This window comes from Xiphophorus hellerii, chromosome 15 (assembly GCF_003331165.1).
Source record: "Xiphophorus hellerii strain 12219 chromosome 15, Xiphophorus_hellerii-4.1, whole genome shotgun sequence".
NCBI lineage: Eukaryota > Metazoa > Chordata > Actinopteri > Cyprinodontiformes > Poeciliidae > Xiphophorus > Xiphophorus hellerii.
The window spans coordinates 24,784,121-24,804,823 of record NC_045686.1 but is presented as its reverse complement, the minus strand read 5'-3'; the positions used below and the strand labels follow the sequence as shown (position 1 = coordinate 24,804,823).

At 40.6% G+C, this 20,703-nt stretch overlaps 2 protein-coding genes across 5 annotated transcripts in view; one reads left to right on the top strand and one right to left on the bottom strand.

Annotated features, from left to right (window-relative positions):
• The first annotated feature begins 1,030 nt into the window (after positions 1 to 1,030).
• Positions 1,031 to 3,702, top strand: lyrm2 (LYR motif containing 2). The gene is made up of 3 exons (XM_032584429.1): positions 1,031 to 1,171; positions 1,244 to 1,384; positions 3,580 to 3,702. Exons 1-3 carry the CDS (start codon positions 1,130 to 1,132, stop codon positions 3,658 to 3,660), a joined length of 264 nt encoding a protein of 87 aa, XP_032440320.1. The 5' UTR covers positions 1,031 to 1,129; the 3' UTR covers positions 3,661 to 3,702.
• Positions 3,150 to 20,703, bottom strand: part of ankrd6b (ankyrin repeat domain 6b) — a 39,370-nt gene continuing 21,816 nt past the window's right edge. For 2 of the 4 annotated variants that reach the window (XM_032584407.1, XM_032584406.1), the window contains 10 exons: positions 20,392 to 20,490; positions 19,110 to 19,208; positions 15,333 to 15,410; positions 12,304 to 12,408; positions 11,924 to 12,025; positions 11,676 to 11,825; positions 11,274 to 11,426; positions 8,250 to 8,363; positions 7,689 to 7,956; positions 3,150 to 5,847 (listed from right to left, as the gene is read on the bottom strand). In XM_032584407.1, coding sequence (XP_032440298.1) covers positions 5,300 to 5,847; positions 7,689 to 7,956; positions 8,250 to 8,363; positions 11,274 to 11,426; positions 11,676 to 11,825; positions 11,924 to 12,025; positions 12,304 to 12,408; positions 15,333 to 15,410; positions 19,110 to 19,208; positions 20,392 to 20,490 — 1,716 coding nt within the window. In that variant the 3' untranslated portion in view covers positions 3,150 to 5,299. Of the gene's footprint in view, positions 5,848 to 6,079; positions 6,700 to 7,688; positions 7,957 to 8,249; positions 8,364 to 11,273; positions 11,427 to 11,675; positions 11,826 to 11,923; positions 12,026 to 12,303; positions 12,409 to 15,332; positions 15,411 to 19,109; positions 19,209 to 20,391; positions 20,491 to 20,703 lie in introns of those variants that run through there. The other 2 variants (XM_032584405.1, XM_032584408.1) reach the window with 2 other exon arrangements.

Genomic DNA, 20,703 nt, shown 5'->3' with positions numbered 1-20,703 from the left:
CAAATTCTACAAATAATCACCAATCTGTTCCATTTCTGCCAAATTAAAATTAATCTATGAACTGAAGGTCTGCTTGAGCTTAGTGATGGATTGATAGGCAGATAGAATGTCAATCTAAATTATGAAGTGCCATGGAGTGGGACTAAAGTTCAGCGATTGTAAAGTTCTCCTCCTGTAGTCCAGCCTTAATCTGAGTTTTCTTCAACAGAGGATTTCTCAACACTCTCCAAGGTAACTATGGGAAAGAAGATGTCAAAGTCTCAAGTCATTAGATGCACTCATTCATTTATGTGATTAATTAATTTGTTGCCATGTTATGAAGGGGAACCGATTATTTCAGGTAACTCTGGCAAATAAAGAGCAAATTTATAAATTCTTGATAAAATCCCATGGGGTGATGAACAGTACATAGTGTGAGCTTCAGACTGAAACATTTGTTCCTCTATGAGGATTCTAAAAGTATTTCTTTTTCTTCTCTGAAAAGAGAGGAATCATGTTCTCATACGTCTCAGAATCATTTTAAGGCATTTAACACAAATGCTAGAATTTATTATTTTAGACCAATAAACGACATTCATGAAAAAAATATAAGCGTAACCAGAGGTTACTAAGGTGAGTTCAAGAACATTTTCAGGGCACTTTAATTCATAGGTTATGTCGGTTTTTTGTTTGTTTCTTTTTTCAGAAATATTTATCTTGACGATCACCATCATTATTATTGATGTATTCTTGTATATAAAAGCAGTTTAACCCATTTTCAAAACTGTTTCAACATGTAGTGTGCCTTTTTATTGAAATCCCAGTTTAGTATGATGCAATGCAAGAAGGTCAATACAGGCTGGCTGGAGGTCAGTTGATGTCCAGTCCTCTGCTCCACCCCTTACAGAGCATCATGACCTTCGTGATGCTTCAAAACTCCTTGAACTAACTAAGCTTAAACTAAAATTGAAGACTTTAGTCATTTTTGAACAAGTTTATTAGAAAGGTGATTTCCTGTTATGTCATGATTGACCTCCAATCCAGCAGCTGGCGCTATTGTACCAAAAGGAGCGAGTCCTCCAGCGTCCAGTGAAGCAGCTGTTAACGTCCCCAGGACCGCGGCAGCCTGTCCGCTCCCAGCTGGACAGAGATGGGCTCCAGGTTACCGCCAGCAGCGCTCTCTTTAAAGCAGGTAAACCCGAACTGAGACCGGCTCTGAGACTGAGAGCTGGACGGTGGGAGCTAACAGCAGCTGCTGTGTCAGTTCCTACAGAGGCAGAAGGTTCTGGGAGTTTACAGGAGCATGCTGAGGACCATCCGCCAAGTTCCGGACGAGGCGGACAGGAAGTACCTGAGAGGCTGGGCCAGGGAGGAATTCAAGAGGAACAAGAACGCCACCAACCAGGTTCTTCAGACTGTTAGCTTTTCCGTTTCATAACCGACTCATCATGCGTTTTACAAGACAAAGCAGGTCCGATTCATAATCCATAGTTAATAGATTCATTTCAGTACAGTTAGATTCAAAATACAAGTAAACATAGAAATGTGTCAAATAGAATATGTGGAGTTAACAGCAGCAATAGTTCATAAATATGAAAATTGAGAGATGATAGTGTAAGTTTGTCCTTCGGCAGCCTAAGCCTGTAGTAGCAGGCTGAGATAGACCCAAGTCAGCCTGTTAGGTTTATAGGTCATTTTTCTATGATTTATTTATGTAAATTGGCACGCCATCTCAAAGCACTTTACAGAAAACGTCAATTCATTTATATCACATTAACATTTAAATTAATCCTAACTATCAAACATTACCTTAAGCTCCGTTTATTAGACAACATGGTGTTAAAGTTTCTACCCCAGGAAAGTCAGCAGATTGACTTCCAGCATTCACCCTCCAGGATGTAGTGACAGTAGACAGGTGTTATGTTGTGTCGTTGAATTTACAGCAATCCCTCTAGTGACAGTGGAGAGAAAAAAACTCCCCTTTAACAGGAGGAAACCTCCAGCAGAACCAGAACCGGGTTTGGGAAGACAGAGCAGAATGCAGAACAAACAGAGAACTGTTGTAGGATGATTTTCATTGATCATGGAAGTAAACGAGCGATTTGCCGATGGAATCGCAGCCAAACAAAATGCAAAGATCTTGGTAGTAAAATGTAAGTAAATGTTTAACAGCTACCTTCAAAGCTCGTGGTTCACGTCCAGGTACTAAGCAAGTTAATCATATCTAGCTTGGGAAGTTATCACATTTTTCTTTAAATAATTTAGTTGGGATGGGTTGAAGGTTTAGATAAAGATAATATTTTTGACAACTTACAAAGCTTAACTGACTAAATCAATTTTATTTAAGAATCATTACTGCTGAGAGCGGGGGAATCTGACTGGGCTCTAAGTTTGGCAACTGTGCTAAAAAGAAACCTAAGATTATTCTTATCTTTCTCTATTAATGGTGAATAATACAATGTTCTAACTTGGTGAGTCTTTTTATACAGTAGTAGACTATTTTTCCAAGTTGACACATGTAGATACGAAGAGCGCTATTTTCTCTCACACTTCCTATCGTTCTGTTTCAAAGCACACAGATCTGAATTAGGAGCCAACCTCCCATGGATAATTACATTCTTTGTTAAGGCGGCCATATTGTCTAATGAGGAAGTAACACAATGAACAAGAACATCAATTTCAGAAGGACTAGAGATTAAATTGCTCCCTCCATCTGTTTCTCTGAGATTCAGAGGAAATTAAACATGGAACAAATTCTTTAAAGGTTCTAGCAGCATTATTTGATAAAGATCTTCTATAAATTTTTCTCTCAGGTTTTGAGTACTGAGTTAAACTCAAAGGTTATTAAAAATAAAAAAGGGTTAATGTGATGTCTTCACAGGTAATGTTGTATGTCAGCACAAGGTCTACCGTATGTAGATGAGAGTGACTGTGGACTGTGGATTCTTTGAGTAAACCTAATTGAGTTTATTAATTCTTTAATTATACCACTTTGTTACATCATGTAAGTCCTGACGTTATCTGGCTCTAGCAAGAAAGAACCGTTTTAATAAGTTTCTAGTCTGTCACTGTTCAGACCTGGTTTCTGTCCCGGTGGGTCCAAACCCAGCTGGAATGCAAACGGGCTGGGACTAAACCACAAACACACAGGGAGCCCCCTGCTGGCCAAAGGTTTTCAGCATAACTTTATTGTGAACGTCAGCGCTGTGTAATTTTAATAAAGGCTCACAGGTGATGAAAACCCAGTTCTGTTTGTCAAAGAATACTACATCAGACCATAAAAAAGTTTTTAATACAGAAATGTAATCAGGAAGATAGCTGACTTTATTATTGCCATGCACACATTCTTCATGATTTTTTTCCTCCTCATCCTCCCTAATGGATTGTATTTCTCTAATGAAAGGCTGCAGCCTCAGACACTCGTCTGCTCATGTATTCTGTGTCTGTCTTTCTTTGGACAGTATGTACTGTAATGCTGTGTAATTTCCCTTTGGGATTAATAAAGTATGATTGTTTATCTGATGGTGTCCACTTGTAGTAAGACCCCATTATCAGGTATGTGGGCTGCACTGATCTCGACTCTCTCTCTCATTGGCTCAGGATGCTATCCGCATGATGATCACACAGGCCATCAACCACCTGGAGGAGCTGCAGAAGTCTCTGTTGCTGGCGAGAAGCTGACCTCTGCGTTCTTCAGGAGTGTTCTTTACTTTTCTTCAGTGAAGAAAGTCAGGATTTCAGTTGGACTGACAGTATGATACGCCACCTGGTGGCCCTGTGTGTTCATGACGTCCATGTATGAGGCCAGTGCAGCATCTGCCAATCAGGTATTTCATGTAAATAAAAAAGGCAATAAAGAAACTTTTATTGACTTTTTTTTATCATGTTTTCTGGCATCATGATCAGAGTGCATTATTCATGTGAAGGGAAAATTGACATCAGAAAGTAACACTGCAGCTGTTCTTCATGCAACACATTCAACGTTACACACTGAGCTGAGCTTCATCACGTTTCATGTTCACAAAGAATCCCGCCTATGTCCGTCTCTACTTAATGTTTTATTATGAAAGCCAAATTGTTTATGACCTCAGTGTAAACTGCAAACACTCCTCTCTGTATGAAGACACAGTAAGGTCTTCATACATAACTACACTGAAGATTACCTGATACATTAAAATAGCATTATGAGCTACAGAACCAGGTCACTGAAGGAAGTTCTGCTGTGGCGTCTCAAACTGACCACTGCAGACTGAAGGACCAGAGTCCTGCAACATTTAGAAGTGTTCTACGGCCTACATTTGAATTAAAACTGCATCATTAGCATGCAGTCAAGCTACATGGCCCTGCTAATGATATGTAACTGTAATCATATGTAGCCAGGTGTGCTGAAGCAGAGAGACTTGTAACAGCTGCAGGCCAGCGGCCCTGGAGGACTGCAGGATGTACAGCTCTCAGTAAGGGACAAAACACCTGTTTCTAGTCTCAGGAATGTCAGAACTGTTTCTCCTTCTGAATATCAAGCTCATATAAAAGGAAACATTTACAAAATGGCAAAGATCCATGATTCTTCTGATGAATTTCCCCTGGATTCCCTGAGTGTGCACTTGATTAAAAAGGATGTATGGCATAAAAAAATGAATATTCTACTCCTGGGGTTATATTTAAATCACTACAACATCTAAAATCCCAACTAATGAGATGCTTACCCTAAATGTAAATTTCCTCCATGTATCTCTAATATTTCACCTAACTAGAGAAAAAAGCTGTTACTGTTCCAGTAATGCCATGATGTGTCCTTTGTGGGCTTCCTTCCTGACTCATCCAGCAAACAGCAGATTAATTACATCAGTGGCATTTTAAACATTTTTTCTTTAGTCTTCAACAATCTGTGTGTTAACTCTACAGCTTTAATAAAATGCAGTAAAACAAATGACTGGAAATCCACCAGGTTTTTCCACATTCAGTGTTATAAATACATCATAGCTTATCTGTTTGAATCCAGCAGGCAGGCAGGCAGGCGTGTCCCCACATGATGGTGTGATCATAGTGAACACTACGGATCATAGTGAACACTAGGGCTCATAGTACATACTAGGAGCCCTAGTGGATTTCAAGGATGCTATATGAAGAAGATGCTGTGCTTCTTCATGTAGCATCCTTATGTTAAGAACATAAGAATGTTATTTTCAATAAAGAACTGTATGAACACATTAAGTTACTTGCTCAGTTCTGCAATAACAATCAGCGCCACATGGATGGAGGTGCTAATATTCCAGACAGCCCCACTCCCTGGAAGGCCAGAATGTTCTGAAGAGGCGTGTTAGTAGTCGTCATGGCGACTTGTCCTCAGAACACGGAGCTCCTCCTCCAGGTGAGCGATCCTCTGGACCAGAGCAGCCTTGTCGGCCTGAGCCCTCTGGTTGGCCTGCCAGCGAGCCTCCTGCACCTTCCTCTCATACCAGCGCTCCATCTGGGTGGACACGGCCTCAAAGAAGTACTGGGTCACCTCCACAGCGTGCATGCTGTCCCTCTCCTGGGCAAAGGTCGGCCCACCAGAGGGGTCTCTGAGCAGTTCCATAGTCCGGACCCCCGTATCTCCCCTTGACCTGGTCCTGCCGCCTGCATGCTTTTCACGCTGCCTGACTCTGACTCGGCCTCTCTCTGCATCTCTGCTGCTGCAGCGCCGCCCTGTGGCCGGAGACAGGCTGCTGGCTCTGTGCCTCGGTCTGCCAGCAGCCTTTGGGTCCGCCAGGCCCGCTCTCTGCAGGTTCTGTTTTTTCCTCTGAGTGTCTGCAGAGCGCTCCTTAGGCCGGACCACCTGGACAGATGACGGTGCTGCAGCCTCTGTCTTATGCTCCTTCTCACCATCTGGTTGGAGGTGGAAAAGATTAGTTTAGTGAGCCGTCATACAATCATAAACTATTAATCAATTTGGGGAAAGCTGAGCAAGTCCATTTGATCAGAAATCATGTTTTGTGGAGTTATTAAAAACGTTCAATTCATGTTTTCATCTAGTTTTAGTAACCTTTATTGGTGTACATTTATCAGTGCATTGTAGGTTTTAGGGGCCTAAAGTTGAACAAAGTCCCAGTTCAGTGTGTAGTTTATTTTTAAAGTCATGATTCTGTTTGGAATGACTTCAATTCATTTTAATAGAATTTCGTTATGTAAGACTGTAAGCAGTGGTGTCAAACTGCAGATCTTGAGACCTTCTTCCTACATTTGAATCAGAGGTCTAACCTAGTGATGTACTGTATCTTCTGTGCCGAGGCGTCAAAGCGTGTCGAGTGATCCAGGATTTCTATGAAGCGCACATCCAGGTTTGTGTTATGGAGCCGCTGTGACGTTTGAAGCCTCGTATTCAGACTAAACCATGTGACTGATTCAGGAACTGGCTCTTCAGTTTGCTTGTGAATCAAAGTAAATGGTAAAATCACATTTTCTTATTTCAGGATTTTCTTGCATTTGCAATTCATTTGTGCACCTTTTTTGTGGTGGACCCTGTTCTGAGGTTCACACAGAGTAATAAATCATCACTTATAATGTAAAAAAAAACAACACAGTGGATCCTGTGTTCTAATATCCTCCTAATTTCTGTTTTAAAAGATGAAGTGTCGTGTCCAAATGAAGCTGAATGACATGTATATAACTCATCTGTGCTGAGGCATCATAGAGCTCTGCACAAAGGCAACGATACTGTGGCCAAGCTCAGCCAGGTCACTGTAGGATGAGGCAGCAGACAGTCTGGGACAGCAGGAACATCTGGGACCAGAGAATCCACCAGAATAGGGGAGCTCAAGTCCAGTCCTCAAGAGCTACCATCCCGCAACTTTCATATGCATCCCTGCTCCAACACACCTGAATCAAATGAATGGCTCTTTAGCAGGCCTGTTTAGAGCTGATCCCGGTCTGTTGGAGTAAGGATGCTTCTAAAAGTTGCAGGATGGACTTGAGCACCTCGGCTCTAGAATAATGGGAAGGTGAGAAAATGTTTAATCCCAACTAATGTAAACCTGATGATGTGTTTCTGGCTCAGCTGCACTCACAAAGCACATGAAGTGCTTCATCTGCTGAGATGAACCTGAGCACAGAGGTTTTTATCTTTAAGTTATAAATAAATAAATAAGCTCCCAAGGTTTGTGACACTCACACCAACATCCTCTGTCCTATTTGTTTCTAGTTTTTTTTTTTTGATCCAGCCATATATATTATTATATTAACAGATTAAGACTATAATCAGAATGTATGTATTAGTATCACAAACACTTGTTAATTCAGTTTAAGGCTTCATGCATCATGTTGTTTCCATGTTGCCTATTTTACATATTTTGTCCACTTGATGTCGCAGTAGAGCAAATGAAGCACCAACGGCTCATTGGATGCAAAGCCTCAGTTCATTATGAAGCTTCATCTCACCATCACTAGGCTAAACTGCATCATTAGCATCCAGTAAAGCTACACGGCTCTGCTAATGAGCTAATAATGGAGCCAGGTGTGCTGAAGTAGAGAGACATGTAGCAGCTGCAGTCAGAGACCTCTGCTGTAAACAGTGTGAGTGTCCTGATTACTGCTGTCTGTGTTCATATGCAGTCTGTAATCAGAGCCTGTAGATTTTTTTTACATTTTCTGACTGCAGGGAATTATTTGCTTTTAACTGAACTGTCTGGAGCTGGTTCTGTTTACTTGTGTGGATCTAGTTGAACCATCACCTGGAGAGTTCTCCGCATGAACCACAAAGTAGTGGCTGGCCGAGCCGCCCTCCACCTTACTGGCTTCAGCCCAGCTGGGCTGTGGGAGCGGGGAGCTGCAGCCCAGCTCAGCAGGCTGCACGGTGCTGCTGGCGCCATCAGCTTCACACAGATCATCAGCCAGAGAGGAGGAGCGCTGCAGCTTGGTGCCAGAGTCTCCCATGAAGCGGACCTCCATGTTCTGTAGTTTGGACAGACACCAGCTCTTCAGCTCAGTAGCCAGAGACGTCTGCTTAGAGAACACACAGAACCACACAGGCCAGCTTTAAAGGAAACTTTTACATCGTCACGTTTGTTTGTCTTTGCACAAAGCTTTAAGTTGATCAACTAAAAATCCATGTGTTCAAAGTTTGATTCATAGAAATCAAACTTTGTGTTTATAAGTTTGTTTGAGGTTAGATTTTTAGCTAAAAAAGGTAAAGATGTAGAAGAAGAGAGTCATCCTCTCTTCTTCTACATCAGGAAGTAGGAAGTCCAGTAATGTTTCAGTTATAGAGATTTATTCCAGCAGCGTCTAGTTACCTGTCTCTTCTCTGCTTCCAGTCGCTCCTGCAGAGCCCAGTGCTCCATCCTCTGCACACACTCACTCTTTTCTGCAGAAACTCTTTCCACTGTCATCTTATCCAGAGCTCGGATCTGAGGACCAGCACATGGAGCAGCATTCTGATACCAACTACTGCTCTGCCACACCCAGCTCTTCTCCTCTGGGTTCGTAGCCAGAAGAGATTATGAACTGGTGTCTGGAAGAACAAACTTTCAGAAAACTGAAAAACAGCTGAAATACTGAGTTCCTTTAAATCTAGACTAAAAACCCAAATGTTTAGAGTTGCTTGTGAAACATTATAAATGAAACATTAATCAACAGTCTGATGTGTAACAACAGCAAAATATGATGTTTCAATTGTTGACTGTGTTCTATGACTTTGTATTTTTATGTTTTTATGATGTAAAGCAATTTGAAATGCCTTGTTGCTGAAATGTGCTATACATATCAAATTTGATTGATTGATTGATTGATTGATTGATGATTGATTGATTGCACTCAAAACAGATTTCCATTTTCACTGAATCCACATTTCAATGTAATTATTAGGGGGCACTGACATGAAATTTCTACTGATAGATATCAGATCTTATTGTTGTTGTTAGGGCTGATAACCAATTTTTATAAATTATACATGTCTCTATCCTATTGTCACCATTAAGAAACAATGATTCTCTGAATCCCACAATCCTGCACTGCATCACATGACCAAGTCAAATGAAACACCACCTCCTCCATTAAATATGTTCTAAACACAAAGCAAATGTAGTTCTTACTGCAGCAGCATCTCACACTACATATTCACTGGGGAAAATAACATATATTAACATATATTTGTTTTTAAACAGTATTCTGCTGTTAACATCAACTCCAACACATCATATTAAATAAAGATAGCAAGCATTTTGAATTCATGATTTACTTTTCTGATATACTTCTTACTTTCCCTTTTAAGTATTCAGCCATTTTAAAGTTTCATATATGAGGTATAAATATGCATAACATAGAGGCCTGCTTCTCTTAGTCTGTCTTCTAAAGACAAAACACAAGAGGACAACAAGCAGCTGAAGTCAGAGAGGTGTGTGTGTGTGTGTGTGTGTGTGTGTGGTGGTTAAGATAAATATAACTCCATGTTCAGCTTGGTTTGTCACAGCTGTTTTAAACTTTTATGTATTTCTCTGACTATAGATATGAGGATAATTCAACACACACAGACATAAACACACTCAGTGTTAATGAAGGTAAAATAGCTCTTACACTCACTATGACAGAACTACAGCAAAGACTGGCCTCTTGGGGGCACCCAGTCTCCATAGCAACCATTATGAATGCTAACCTATCAGTTGGAGACCAGGCTTTGTAAACGGGTTCTTAACTGGAACATAACAGTCTGATAAAACAGACTAAGGTTGAGATTTTTAGTAACAAGTAAAGAGTGACTATGTAGAAACACCTCATGTTATGCATGGTGGAGGATCGGTGATGCTGTGGGCCAATTTTCAAGTGTCTGATCTTTGGAGTTCTTTAAAATACCAAGATGTCTGAATGAGACTCTGACATTAGCTTGTTAAGGAACTACAGTATAACCCAACTTCCATCATCCTTCCAGTCCTCAGAGCCGTTTCCTACAGAAAACCAGTACCTGAGCAGAAGAGAGGGACATGCAGTGATCCCTCCCTCTGTATGCTCAGCTCAACTGTTCCTGCACCGCTGCCATACTTTCCTCCACCCAGCCAGGGTGGAGGAACATGAAACATGTCATTTATTTTTAACTAAAACACAAAAACAGCTGCTAATGTCCAGAGACTCCTCTAACCTGGAATATGACGAGAATCTCCTAAAGTGACCTGCAGCTGAGAGGAACACAAGGCAGCAGCATGGAAACAAACAAACAAACCACCTCTCACACGGTGAATTAAACACACAACTAATTTGTTCTAATATAACTTGTTACTTAACCCAGAATTTTTTTCGGAACTTTTCAGTGTGAGACTAAGCTACTGACATAAAAGACGCATTTATTTGAAAGCCTTTTACACATTATTTATGACTGACTGTCCACTGAGTGGCCTTAAAGATTCCTGCCTTAAAGCCTGAACCGAACCCTGGCTGGGTCCAGGACAAGGACGGCTCAGACCCAACAGTCAGAAGGAAATCCAGATCTAAGCTGCTCAATCACTTCTCCTGCTTCATACTGAATTATGTGCTAATAAAACAATATTATGATCAACATAAGGTGTACTTGTTGAAATAAGACAGTAGACCTAAAGTAGAATTTTAAAAGATGCTCATAAAAACTTACATTATTCACCAACATTAATAACTCATTCCACATGTAAAATAATAAAGGATATAATCTTATTATGAATAAATAAATTCCCACACTCTCTTATCTCTTCCTCTCCTCCTAGAATCAATAAATTATTTGTGGTTCCCAGAAAACAATCTTTCCTGCTCACAACCAGGATCAGCAGAGGTGAGCACTAAGCTGACAAACCAGATGCCTTAATATTCCTCACATACATATTCATTAATCAAGAGAATTGGAGGTATATTATGAGTCTTCTGTTTGTGTACCTGCATATGGTGGGGAAACACTGCAGAGCCGAGGGCAGGCTGACTAAGACGACGGTGTGATCAAATGAAGAAAAGGTTTAAACAGTCTCCTAATTAGTCTGTTCATTCTAAAGCAGTATCAGCATAGAGAATGTCAAATACAGGAGAAAATGGGATTCAAACAGACGTTTCATGGAGATGATGGCAGCTGGATTTAATTCTGCATCATCCAGAGACGATGGTTCAGTTCAGTAAGCGTTTTGTATCAGAGCTGCTCTGATCAGGTCAGAGCTGGAAAATACTTACAAAATATGTTCAGCAATATTTTTTTGTGCAGTCCATTCATTTAACTTTTAGTCTAGATGATATTGTTTACAGTCAGTAATTATAACGTTGAGCTTGTGAGAATGTTGGTGTGACTGAGTTGAGAGAGCAGCAGAGTCTACCTGGTGTTTGCTCTTGCGGTCCAGCTGACCCATCTTTTTGTTGACCAGGTCTTCCATGGCGTGGATCTCTGTCTTCATCTCCTCCTTGGTGGCCTCCAGCTGGTTCTCCAGTTTACTGAGCAGTGGGTCACAGCGGCAGCCATTCAATGGAGCCTGCAGCATAACACACACACACACACTCACTGGCATCCAGCAGACCTGCTCTTTAAATGCTAGCAGTGTGAGCTAGCATGCAGGATGATCATTGATTTAGGATTTGCTGTGCTGGTATCTTGGACAATCTAGAAAAGGGCGTAGGATAAAATCTAATATTTTTAACACTCATTTCTGAGCACTTATCAGTCCATTAAGTGTTAATAGAACTCAGAATGACGCTGACCAGTGGAGACCTTGTGTACTTACTTGCATGATTTTGCCATCCTTGCCCCTGTAGAGTGTGTAGAGCTGATAAGCTTTATAGTTGTGAGGTGGAATGGATCCATAAGGGGAGGCTCCATGTGTTTTGTTTTTCCTCCTGATCTCTCTGCGGCGCAGAGGTTCGGACAAAGATGGCTGCCAAAACAATGATCCCACTAGTTATTGAGTTTTCCTGCACTTCCACAGCAACAACTCTTCCATGCCTTCAGTAACCATAGCTTCGTCCGTTTCACCTTTTCTTTCTGCTTCCTGGCCTTCTCTCGTCTGCTGTTTGCCTCTGCCAGTGGAGCTGCTGGGTCGCTGCTCTGGGTGCCGTCTGCAGCAGATGCACTGTCCTGCAAAACACAGTTCAAGGAATAATCATTAAGTTTTCAAATGTGAAGCCGAAAAAAAGAAACTTTGACTCGACTCATGTTTTGGGGATTACAGACGAATTCACATCAGTTCTTTGTGATTCAGTTCAGCAGCAATGTGAATCAGAGATACGGAAACAAAATGAAACATCAAATCTTTTTTAAAGAAACAGATTTGATTTTCTTTTACCATCACCTATTTTAAAGGTAAACTCTGGAATCCGACATGGACTTTAACATGGTCCTCCTGATTTACTTACATTACAGCTCAGCATCTCATCTCTGGGCACCGACCGCGCTCGGCGTTCTGCTTTCAGCTTCTCTCTTCTCTTTCTCACAGTCCTGCCGCGCATGAAGCTCTGTACCTGCACACGACACACACACAGATCACATCACACAACGATACACACACACACCTCCAATTTATATTAAAAATACTATTTTTATTTAACTATTTTTACAAGACATGATTAAGATAGTACAGCGTTAGACAATGGTTAGTCTAACACTCAAGGACAGTGTGTGTGAGACCTGTCACAACATATGTGAGAGCAAAAACTGAATTAATTCACATCACAGGAGGACGTCTAAGGTCTGCCACGTTCTGCAGCATTGGGACACCTCTATGTACTTCAAACAGGAGATCACTCCTAGATCTGAATGTTGGAGGTAACCAAGTTAATTTGAAAATGTAACTTATGTAAACACACCAGATAAATATTCTCTGTGCTCTTCACCATTTAACTCATCAGTCAGTGGAGGACAGGAAGGACTACAACTACCAGGGCGTCCACATCAGGACCAGACTGGAGGAGTAGATGCTTCCTGATAGAGATCAGATCCTCCTGTCTGCTGCGCCATGTTGGTGCTCTTTCACCAGCAGGTTGTAGCCTGACCACCAGGACTGCAACGAACCATTACTTCAGTAATCAGTCATTCTGACAATCAATTGGGTTAAAATAATTTGGGACATTCTGCAGATTTTTCATTTAACCACTTTATTATACATTATAAATATGTTAAAAGATGCAAATAAACATCTATCCATCCATTTTCTAACACCCTTGTCCCTTAGAGGGGTCAGAATGGTTGCTGGTGTCCATCTCCAGCTAACGTTCTGGGCGAGAGGCGGGGTCACCTTGGACAAGTCGCCAGTCTGTCGCAGGGCAACACAGAGTCAGACAGGACAAACAACCATGCACACACACACTCACACCTAGGGAGAATTTAGAGAGACCAATTAACCTGACAGTCATGTGTTTGGACTGTGGGAGGAAGCCGGAGAACCCGGAGAGAACCCACGCATGCAAACATGCAAACTCCATGCAGAGAGACACCAGGCCGGGAATCGAACCCAAGACCTTGTTGCTGCAAGGCAACAGCTCTACCAATGGCACCACTGTGCAGCCCTTGCAAATAAACAGATATTTCAATTCCTCCCTTAAATAAGAAAATGTTATTGTCAGAAATGTAATACAGCATTCCTTTAGTGAACGCTTGATCATTTGCAGCAAAGGACGCATCTTGCAGCTAAAAACCATCAACATGCGAAAAGGTCACCTCTTTCTGCTCAGCCTAAAACTAACAGTTTATGGCTGATTTGGTGATTCGCTTTGGATTAATACATTAATAATTGAATAGCAAAATTTGCTTAAATAGAATTTTTTAGCAGAATTTGAATCAGGTGAAAGTAAAGTTCAGTGTAGAACCATCTTGGATAACCCAAACAGGGCAAGCATACTCCCATAACTCTGTTGCTATAGCAACCAGCCAAACTCTGTCCTCCCTCAAACCATCACACTGCACAACCAAACATCTCAGGCAGGAATACTGCCTCTTTGGTCAAACCAATTCAATGTTCACTGTATTCTCAACTCTGTGTTTTAAGTTTTATCTAACCATTAATTGATGATGTGCATTTTGTTCGTGCAAACTCACTTGCAAATTATATTCCACTGTACTATGAACTAGAGTGTTCATAGTTAGTTTTTTACAGGGTGGGAACATAGAGGAGCTCTCTGACAACATGTCTAATAAACAACAGAAATTAGAAAACAGAAATAGAATGATGCTTTGTCCTGTTAAGTGCATAGGATTATCCTTCTGGTGACCTGAGGATCTGTTCAAACTAGACAGACATGCCACCATACCACAATGCATTTCACCAGGCCCACTAATGTCTGTGGAATAAAAGTCATGTTTAATTCCAAATCTCCGCCTCTAATGGGTATTTGAGTATTATATAAATTGCCGCTGAGGCTGTTGGTAGAAATGTCTGATTATTTACACAGCAGGTCTGGAAGCAACAAGCTTCCTGTTAAACATGCCTTGGTTGAAAACCAGCAGGATTATTGATTTTGGGATGTGTTTAGTGAATGATCAGATATTATAAATATGCACCACATTCCTCTATTTAAATGTACAACAATATTGCGATAACATTGCTGAAAAAATCCAACTAAAGAAAAGTAGGATTTATTTTTAGGGTTAAGACAAATGCAGTTTCCATGTGAGGAAATTATTAATGAGCCAAAAACTTAGAACCACTCTGTGAACGTCCTGACTTGAATCTGATTCAGATCTGAAAATGTCTGACAGACGTCTCCTTCCAACCTGATGGAGCTGGAGAACAACGGGCCAAACTGCCTAAAGCCAGGTGACTTTATATTCAAAACTGCTGCTGAGGTTCTGTATTGTTGCCAAAAAAGAAACAACAAAGTGTTAAGCAAAGGCTGTATTTATGTACATATGGTTTCTTAGTTTTCTATTTTTAATAAATTTACAAAATGCTCAAAAAAAAGTTCCTGTTGTTATATCCTATAGTGGGATATAAATGAGATATTATAACAATATCCCATTGTTTATCTAACCATTGGGTAGATAAACTCAAGATGGAATATTCTTGAGTAGAGATTAATTTAATACAATTTGGAATGCGTCTGTAACATAGCATGTGTCTGATTGTAGAGTCATTAAAGCTAGAGGAAGTGACACATTTAAGCAAGAAATAATAAAGAAGCTGATGATTCTAATAAACATGTATTAAAAGATAATAATATATCATGTTAACTTTAATGCAGAAAATACCACTAAAAGTAGGATCCGTTCTAAACATTGGACTTGTAGTGTGTTTAAAATTAAAATCCTCATATAGATCAGACCTTATATGTACTTGAATATCTGTCTAATTGAATACTTTCTTCTGAGGGCTAAAGCAAGAGATTAAAAATGTCCATTTTGCTTGAGCATGGTTGTGTTTATTGTTTTGTTACTCATCTGAGCTTTGTACCTGGGGAGCCTTGGTTAGAAGCAGAGCCACCTCTGGGTTGTTGTGATCTCTGGCCTGGTCCAAAGCAGTCTGACCTGCCTGAAGACACAGACACAGCAAAGCAGAGAAGCTGAGTGCAGCTCTGGTACCTGGCAACATTAAATGATGTTCTCTTTACAGTCATATTCAGTCATTTAGAATATATGTTCTAATGAGGCTCGTTTGCCAGATTCTAACGCCAACCCCCGACGTATGTGGCAAGGCCTTCAGATTCTCACAGACTACAAGAACCCCAATACCACCCCCGCTTCTACTGATGTCCTCCTTCCTCAACAAACTTAACAACTTCTATGCTCGTTTTGAAAGAGGGAATACCACAACTGCAACCAAAGCAGCTACCACCCCAGGCCAACAGCCACTGACTTTCCTCCCCACTGACGTAGGAGCGGCTCTGAGCAGGATTAAATCCCACAAGGCTGCGGGTCCTGATGGCATACCTGGACGTGTCCTCAGAACGTGCTCTGGGGAGCTGGTAGGAGTGCTGACGGACATCTTCAACCTGTCCCTGGCCCGCGCTGTGGTACCGACCTGCTTCAAGTCTACCTCCATCGTCCCAATCCCCAAGAATCCCAACCCAACCAGACTCAATGACTACCGCCCGGTAGCCCTTACCCCCATCATTACCAAGTGCTTGGAGCGGCTGGTCCTAGCACACCTCAGATCCTGTCTCCCCCCCACACTAGACCCCCACCAATTTGCATACAGGCAGAACAGGAGCACAGAGGACACAGTCTCTATAGCGCTGCACTCTGTCCTCTCTCACCTGGACAGTAAGAACACTTACGCCAGACTGCTGTTCTTAGATTTTAGTTCAGCATTCAACACTGTCATCCCATCACAACTCATCACCAAACTCACAGACCTCGGCATCAGTCCACTCATGTGTAACTGGTTGCTCGACTTCCTGACCAGTCGACCTCAACATGTCCGGCTGGACAACCACTTCTCATCCACCATCATCATAAACACCGGAGTGCCACAAGGCTGTGTGATGAGTCCCTTCCTCTACTCCCTCTTCACCTACGACTGCAGACCTGTCCATGGCTCTAACGCCATCATCAAGTTCGCAGATGATCATCTCTGATGATCGGCCTCATCAGAGATAATGACGAGGCCGCTTACAGGGAGGAGGTGGACAGTCTGGCTGAGTGGTGCGACAAAAACAACCTGCAGCTGAACACCGAGAAGACCAAGGAGCTTATCGTGGACTTCAGGAGGAACGCTGACCCACATCCACCCATCCACATTAAGGGGACAGTGGTGGAGAGTGTGGACACCTTTAAGTTCCTGGGAGTCCACATCTCCGAGGACCTGACTTGGACGACCAGCTGCTCCAAACTCATTAAGAAGGCGCATAAGCGCCTCTTCTTCATGAGGACCCTGAGGAAGAACCACCTGTCCTCAGAGATCCTCACGAACTTCTACCGCTGCACCATTGAGAGCATCCTCACCAACTGTATTACAGCTTGGTACGGGAACTGCTCTGTCTCCGACCGGCAGGCGCTGCAGAGGGTGGTGAAAACTGCCCAGTATATCGCCGGGGCACCGCTCCCTGCCATCAAGGACATCTACAGGAAGCGGTGTTTGAAAAGGGCCGGGAAAATCACAAAGGACTCCACTCACCCAGCACACACACTCTTTTCCCTCCTGCCCTCTGGGAGGCGTTACAGAAGCCTACGGACCAGAACCACCAGGCACCGGAACAGCTTCTTTCCCACAGCTGTCACGCTTTTGAACGCCTCCTGACATAAAACATAAACTATAAGGACTGTACTCCCCTATCCTCTCATACAACAATAACACATGGACTATCCTCACACACACACACACATCACGGACTGTTTTCTTCACACACACATACAACCTGTAAATTTTATCTGCCATTATTTATCTATAATCCATTCCCTAACATTCTTGTATATTCTGTATAATCTGTGCATATAGCTCCCATATTTATATTTATACACAATATCTATATCTCTTGCTATAACCCCTTATAGTCCATACATACATAGTCTTGTACATCTGTAAATAAATATTTATATCTCGTAGAGCACTTCTGGATAGATGCAAACTACATCTCGTTGCTTGTACTTGTGACAGTGCAATGACAATAAAGTTGAATTCTATTCTATTCTATTCTATTTAAAGTACTTTATGAAAAAGAACAAAAACTTTTTTAGGCAGGTAGCAGACAGATGTGAAATTTAACTCATCTAAATATCACTTCAAACAGAGAACCATGTTTAGTCAAATCTAGTTCTTATTTCTAAACAGGACATTTTGACCTCGCCAGGTTGATCATCTCAAGCTGTTTACCAGAATGTCTGACAGGATAAGTGAAAAGGTTTCAGTAAGATCAGTGGTCTCATTTTGTTAAATGTAGAAGTCTGAAGGCTGCTAAATAATCCAGCCATTGAGATTTATTCAATAAATGATTCAATGCGTCAGTTAATGTAGCAGTCCTGTCAGTCAGGAGGGAATTATTATGACTGATCGAAAAACCTGGCAACAACCTGACGACAGAAGGAAAGAAAGAAATAAAAAGAGCTGTTAAATGATATGATAAATGATACGTGTTCTGTCTGTGAATGAAAGTCCCTGTTAGCCTCAGGTCAACACCCAATTAGTCATCAAAGCTTCACCTGAGCCTCCAGCCCCATTTTATTCCTATAATAGTGTGAAAATTACAATTATTGTAAATCTTTTAGCTCTCAATTTTTTTTCTTTATTAAAGTGTTTCTTGCATTGGTTTAAAAAAAAAACTGGAATCTTATTCTTTTCTATGTAAAAAGATATATTTTTCTGTAAATTAAGTTTACTTTTGATTAATTTTGAGAAGTTTGTAAGTTGGGTTGATTAACATATTATTTTATGTAGTTTAGCTTTTCTCATAACTGAGCCTTATAGCTCAGTTTAAATTGTAAACTGAAGCCTCATATTCTAACCATTAAATACATACTGTATTTTACCTGCATGTCTATTTTTCTGGCTACTTAATATTAATATACATGCAGTTATAAGGAACTGATTGCTCAAAGAATTACAGATTCCTTGATCATTTTGAAAAATGATTCTAATAGAAATGAAGAGCACCAAATCAGTTGTGTTTAATGAACATAGTCTATTTTTACATCGCTGTGACTTCTATTAGTGAAGGGAAGGTTTTACCTCTAGATTTTACCTCTAGAATGAATCAGTTCCTCATCTGATAAAGATGCGTATAGCTGACAGAGCAGCACAAAAGTTGTTATTTTTAATCTATATGAGCAACTATTTTGTCTGTCAAAGTTCTGGGTTTTGTCAAATAACATCAACAGTAACAGTGAAATCAATTTGACAGTTTCACTGAAATCTGCCTGCCAGAATGCAGACTCAAATAATATATCTGATAAGACTAATTTCACTTTTTCCAAGACCTCACATTGCAAAAAATTAAAAAGCAAATATCAACTAGTCTGTTGGTAAAGTGAATGTAGTTCAAAATGCTTAGGTGAAGCATTTTGAGAAAAGATCTTGGGACAGATTCTCATGAAGTAAGTGTTTGGTTATGTTGAATATTTATTTATTGGAGAGGGTATTTATTTTTGCAGTATTTAAAGAGACAGAACCAACTAGATGGCTTTTGTTCATTACTGTTTAAGTTTTATTTTAACGCCCATTACAGTAAAAACAGGTTCCACTGCTTTGCGGTGTAAAAGTAGTGGAATCAGTAGATAATCAGTAAAAAGAACCCACATTGTTTTGAATATGACTGTCTGCTCCAGCCTCCAGTAACACACGAACAGTCTTCTTGTGGTTCAGGGCAGCTGCTACATGGAGTGGTGTGTCTCCAACCTGCAGGACAAACAAACGGATTAATATGCATAAAGTTGTTGGGATTCAGGGTTAGGTTAGACATTTGACAGGTAGGCTCTGAGTGTGCAGATTTGGTTTAGGAACAACATATCTTATGTATCTTATGTCTTATGGAGAATGCAACTGGCCTGTCACAATGATCAATTTTGCTGGACGATAAATTGTCCCAGTAATTATTGCGATAAATCATAGTATTGTCGTTTTGAGACCATTCTCAAGTAATATACTGATAATGGCAAAGTAATGCAAGTCGTTCCTTCAAAGACCAATAAACAGTCATTTTATAAATGATAATTAATATAATTAATGATAATTAACACCAATTTTCTTGCTGGAAAATATTTTAAACAAACAAAATAAATAAATAAAACAGAAATAAAAACTACACACAATCTAAACCATAAATAAAATAGGTAAAAATGATCATCAGAATAGAAACGATCAAACTCATTTTAATTTATCATGTGATTAATTAATTAATTGCTTATTGCAGCAGGTGTAAGTGTAATCTTATGTGCCATAATCTGCTGGTGAACCAGTGACTTAAAGAAGCTGAAAGAGCTGCTGAGGAAACCTGCTTCTATTCTGGCAACGCTCTGAAAAACCTTCTTTGTCCAATAATGGGTACGTACAAACACAGATCATCATCTACATGAGTCTGTTATGGAACAACAGAATGTTTTAAGCCAGATGCTTCTTCAGAGCTGCTGCAATACTGACTGCTGCAGGAGATCCTTCCTGACACCAGGATTTACAACAACTCTGAGGAAACCTGGGTGGCTCAGTGGTAGAGCAAGTGTCCCACATACACACGTCTGATTCCTGGGTCTGTCCATCTTCCTGCTAAAGAATACAGGCCTCTAGAAAGCCTTAACTTTCTTTGTTTTGGACTAGTTTTGTTTTTAATAGTTTAGATTTATGTAATATTAACAGAAACTAAATGACTTACAGTATTTTGCAGATAAAATTTAAGAGGCACACCTGACCTTGATTTATGTTTTAAAAGATTTGTAATTTTCCTGATTTATCGATCATAATAATATGGTTAAAAACAGAGTAGGTGGGATTCTGGCCACTTTTGCCATTAGCAGATATCACATGTTTTTCCCCAAAAAAAGAAAAAGCTTTGAAATTTTCCCTAGTTTTTACTGAACTGACTCACCATGTTCTTCTCTGACACTGAACAAAAGGCTCCCAGCAGGATGCGCAGCATAGCCACGTGATTATACCGAGCTGCCACATGCAGACAGGTGTCGCCTGCCTGGGGACAAAATACAAGTTCATGAACTCAGATATGTGTAAAACAGGAGGGACATTACCAACAGAACTTATTAAAATACTCTAAACATTTTTTTTTATTTTTACATTTTTAAAACACTTTTTTTTCACTGCAGGTGCTCAAGAAACCATAATATTCCCAAATAAACCAAACAAAAATAGAAATGCAACACTTTTGTTTTTGCTCCCATTTTTA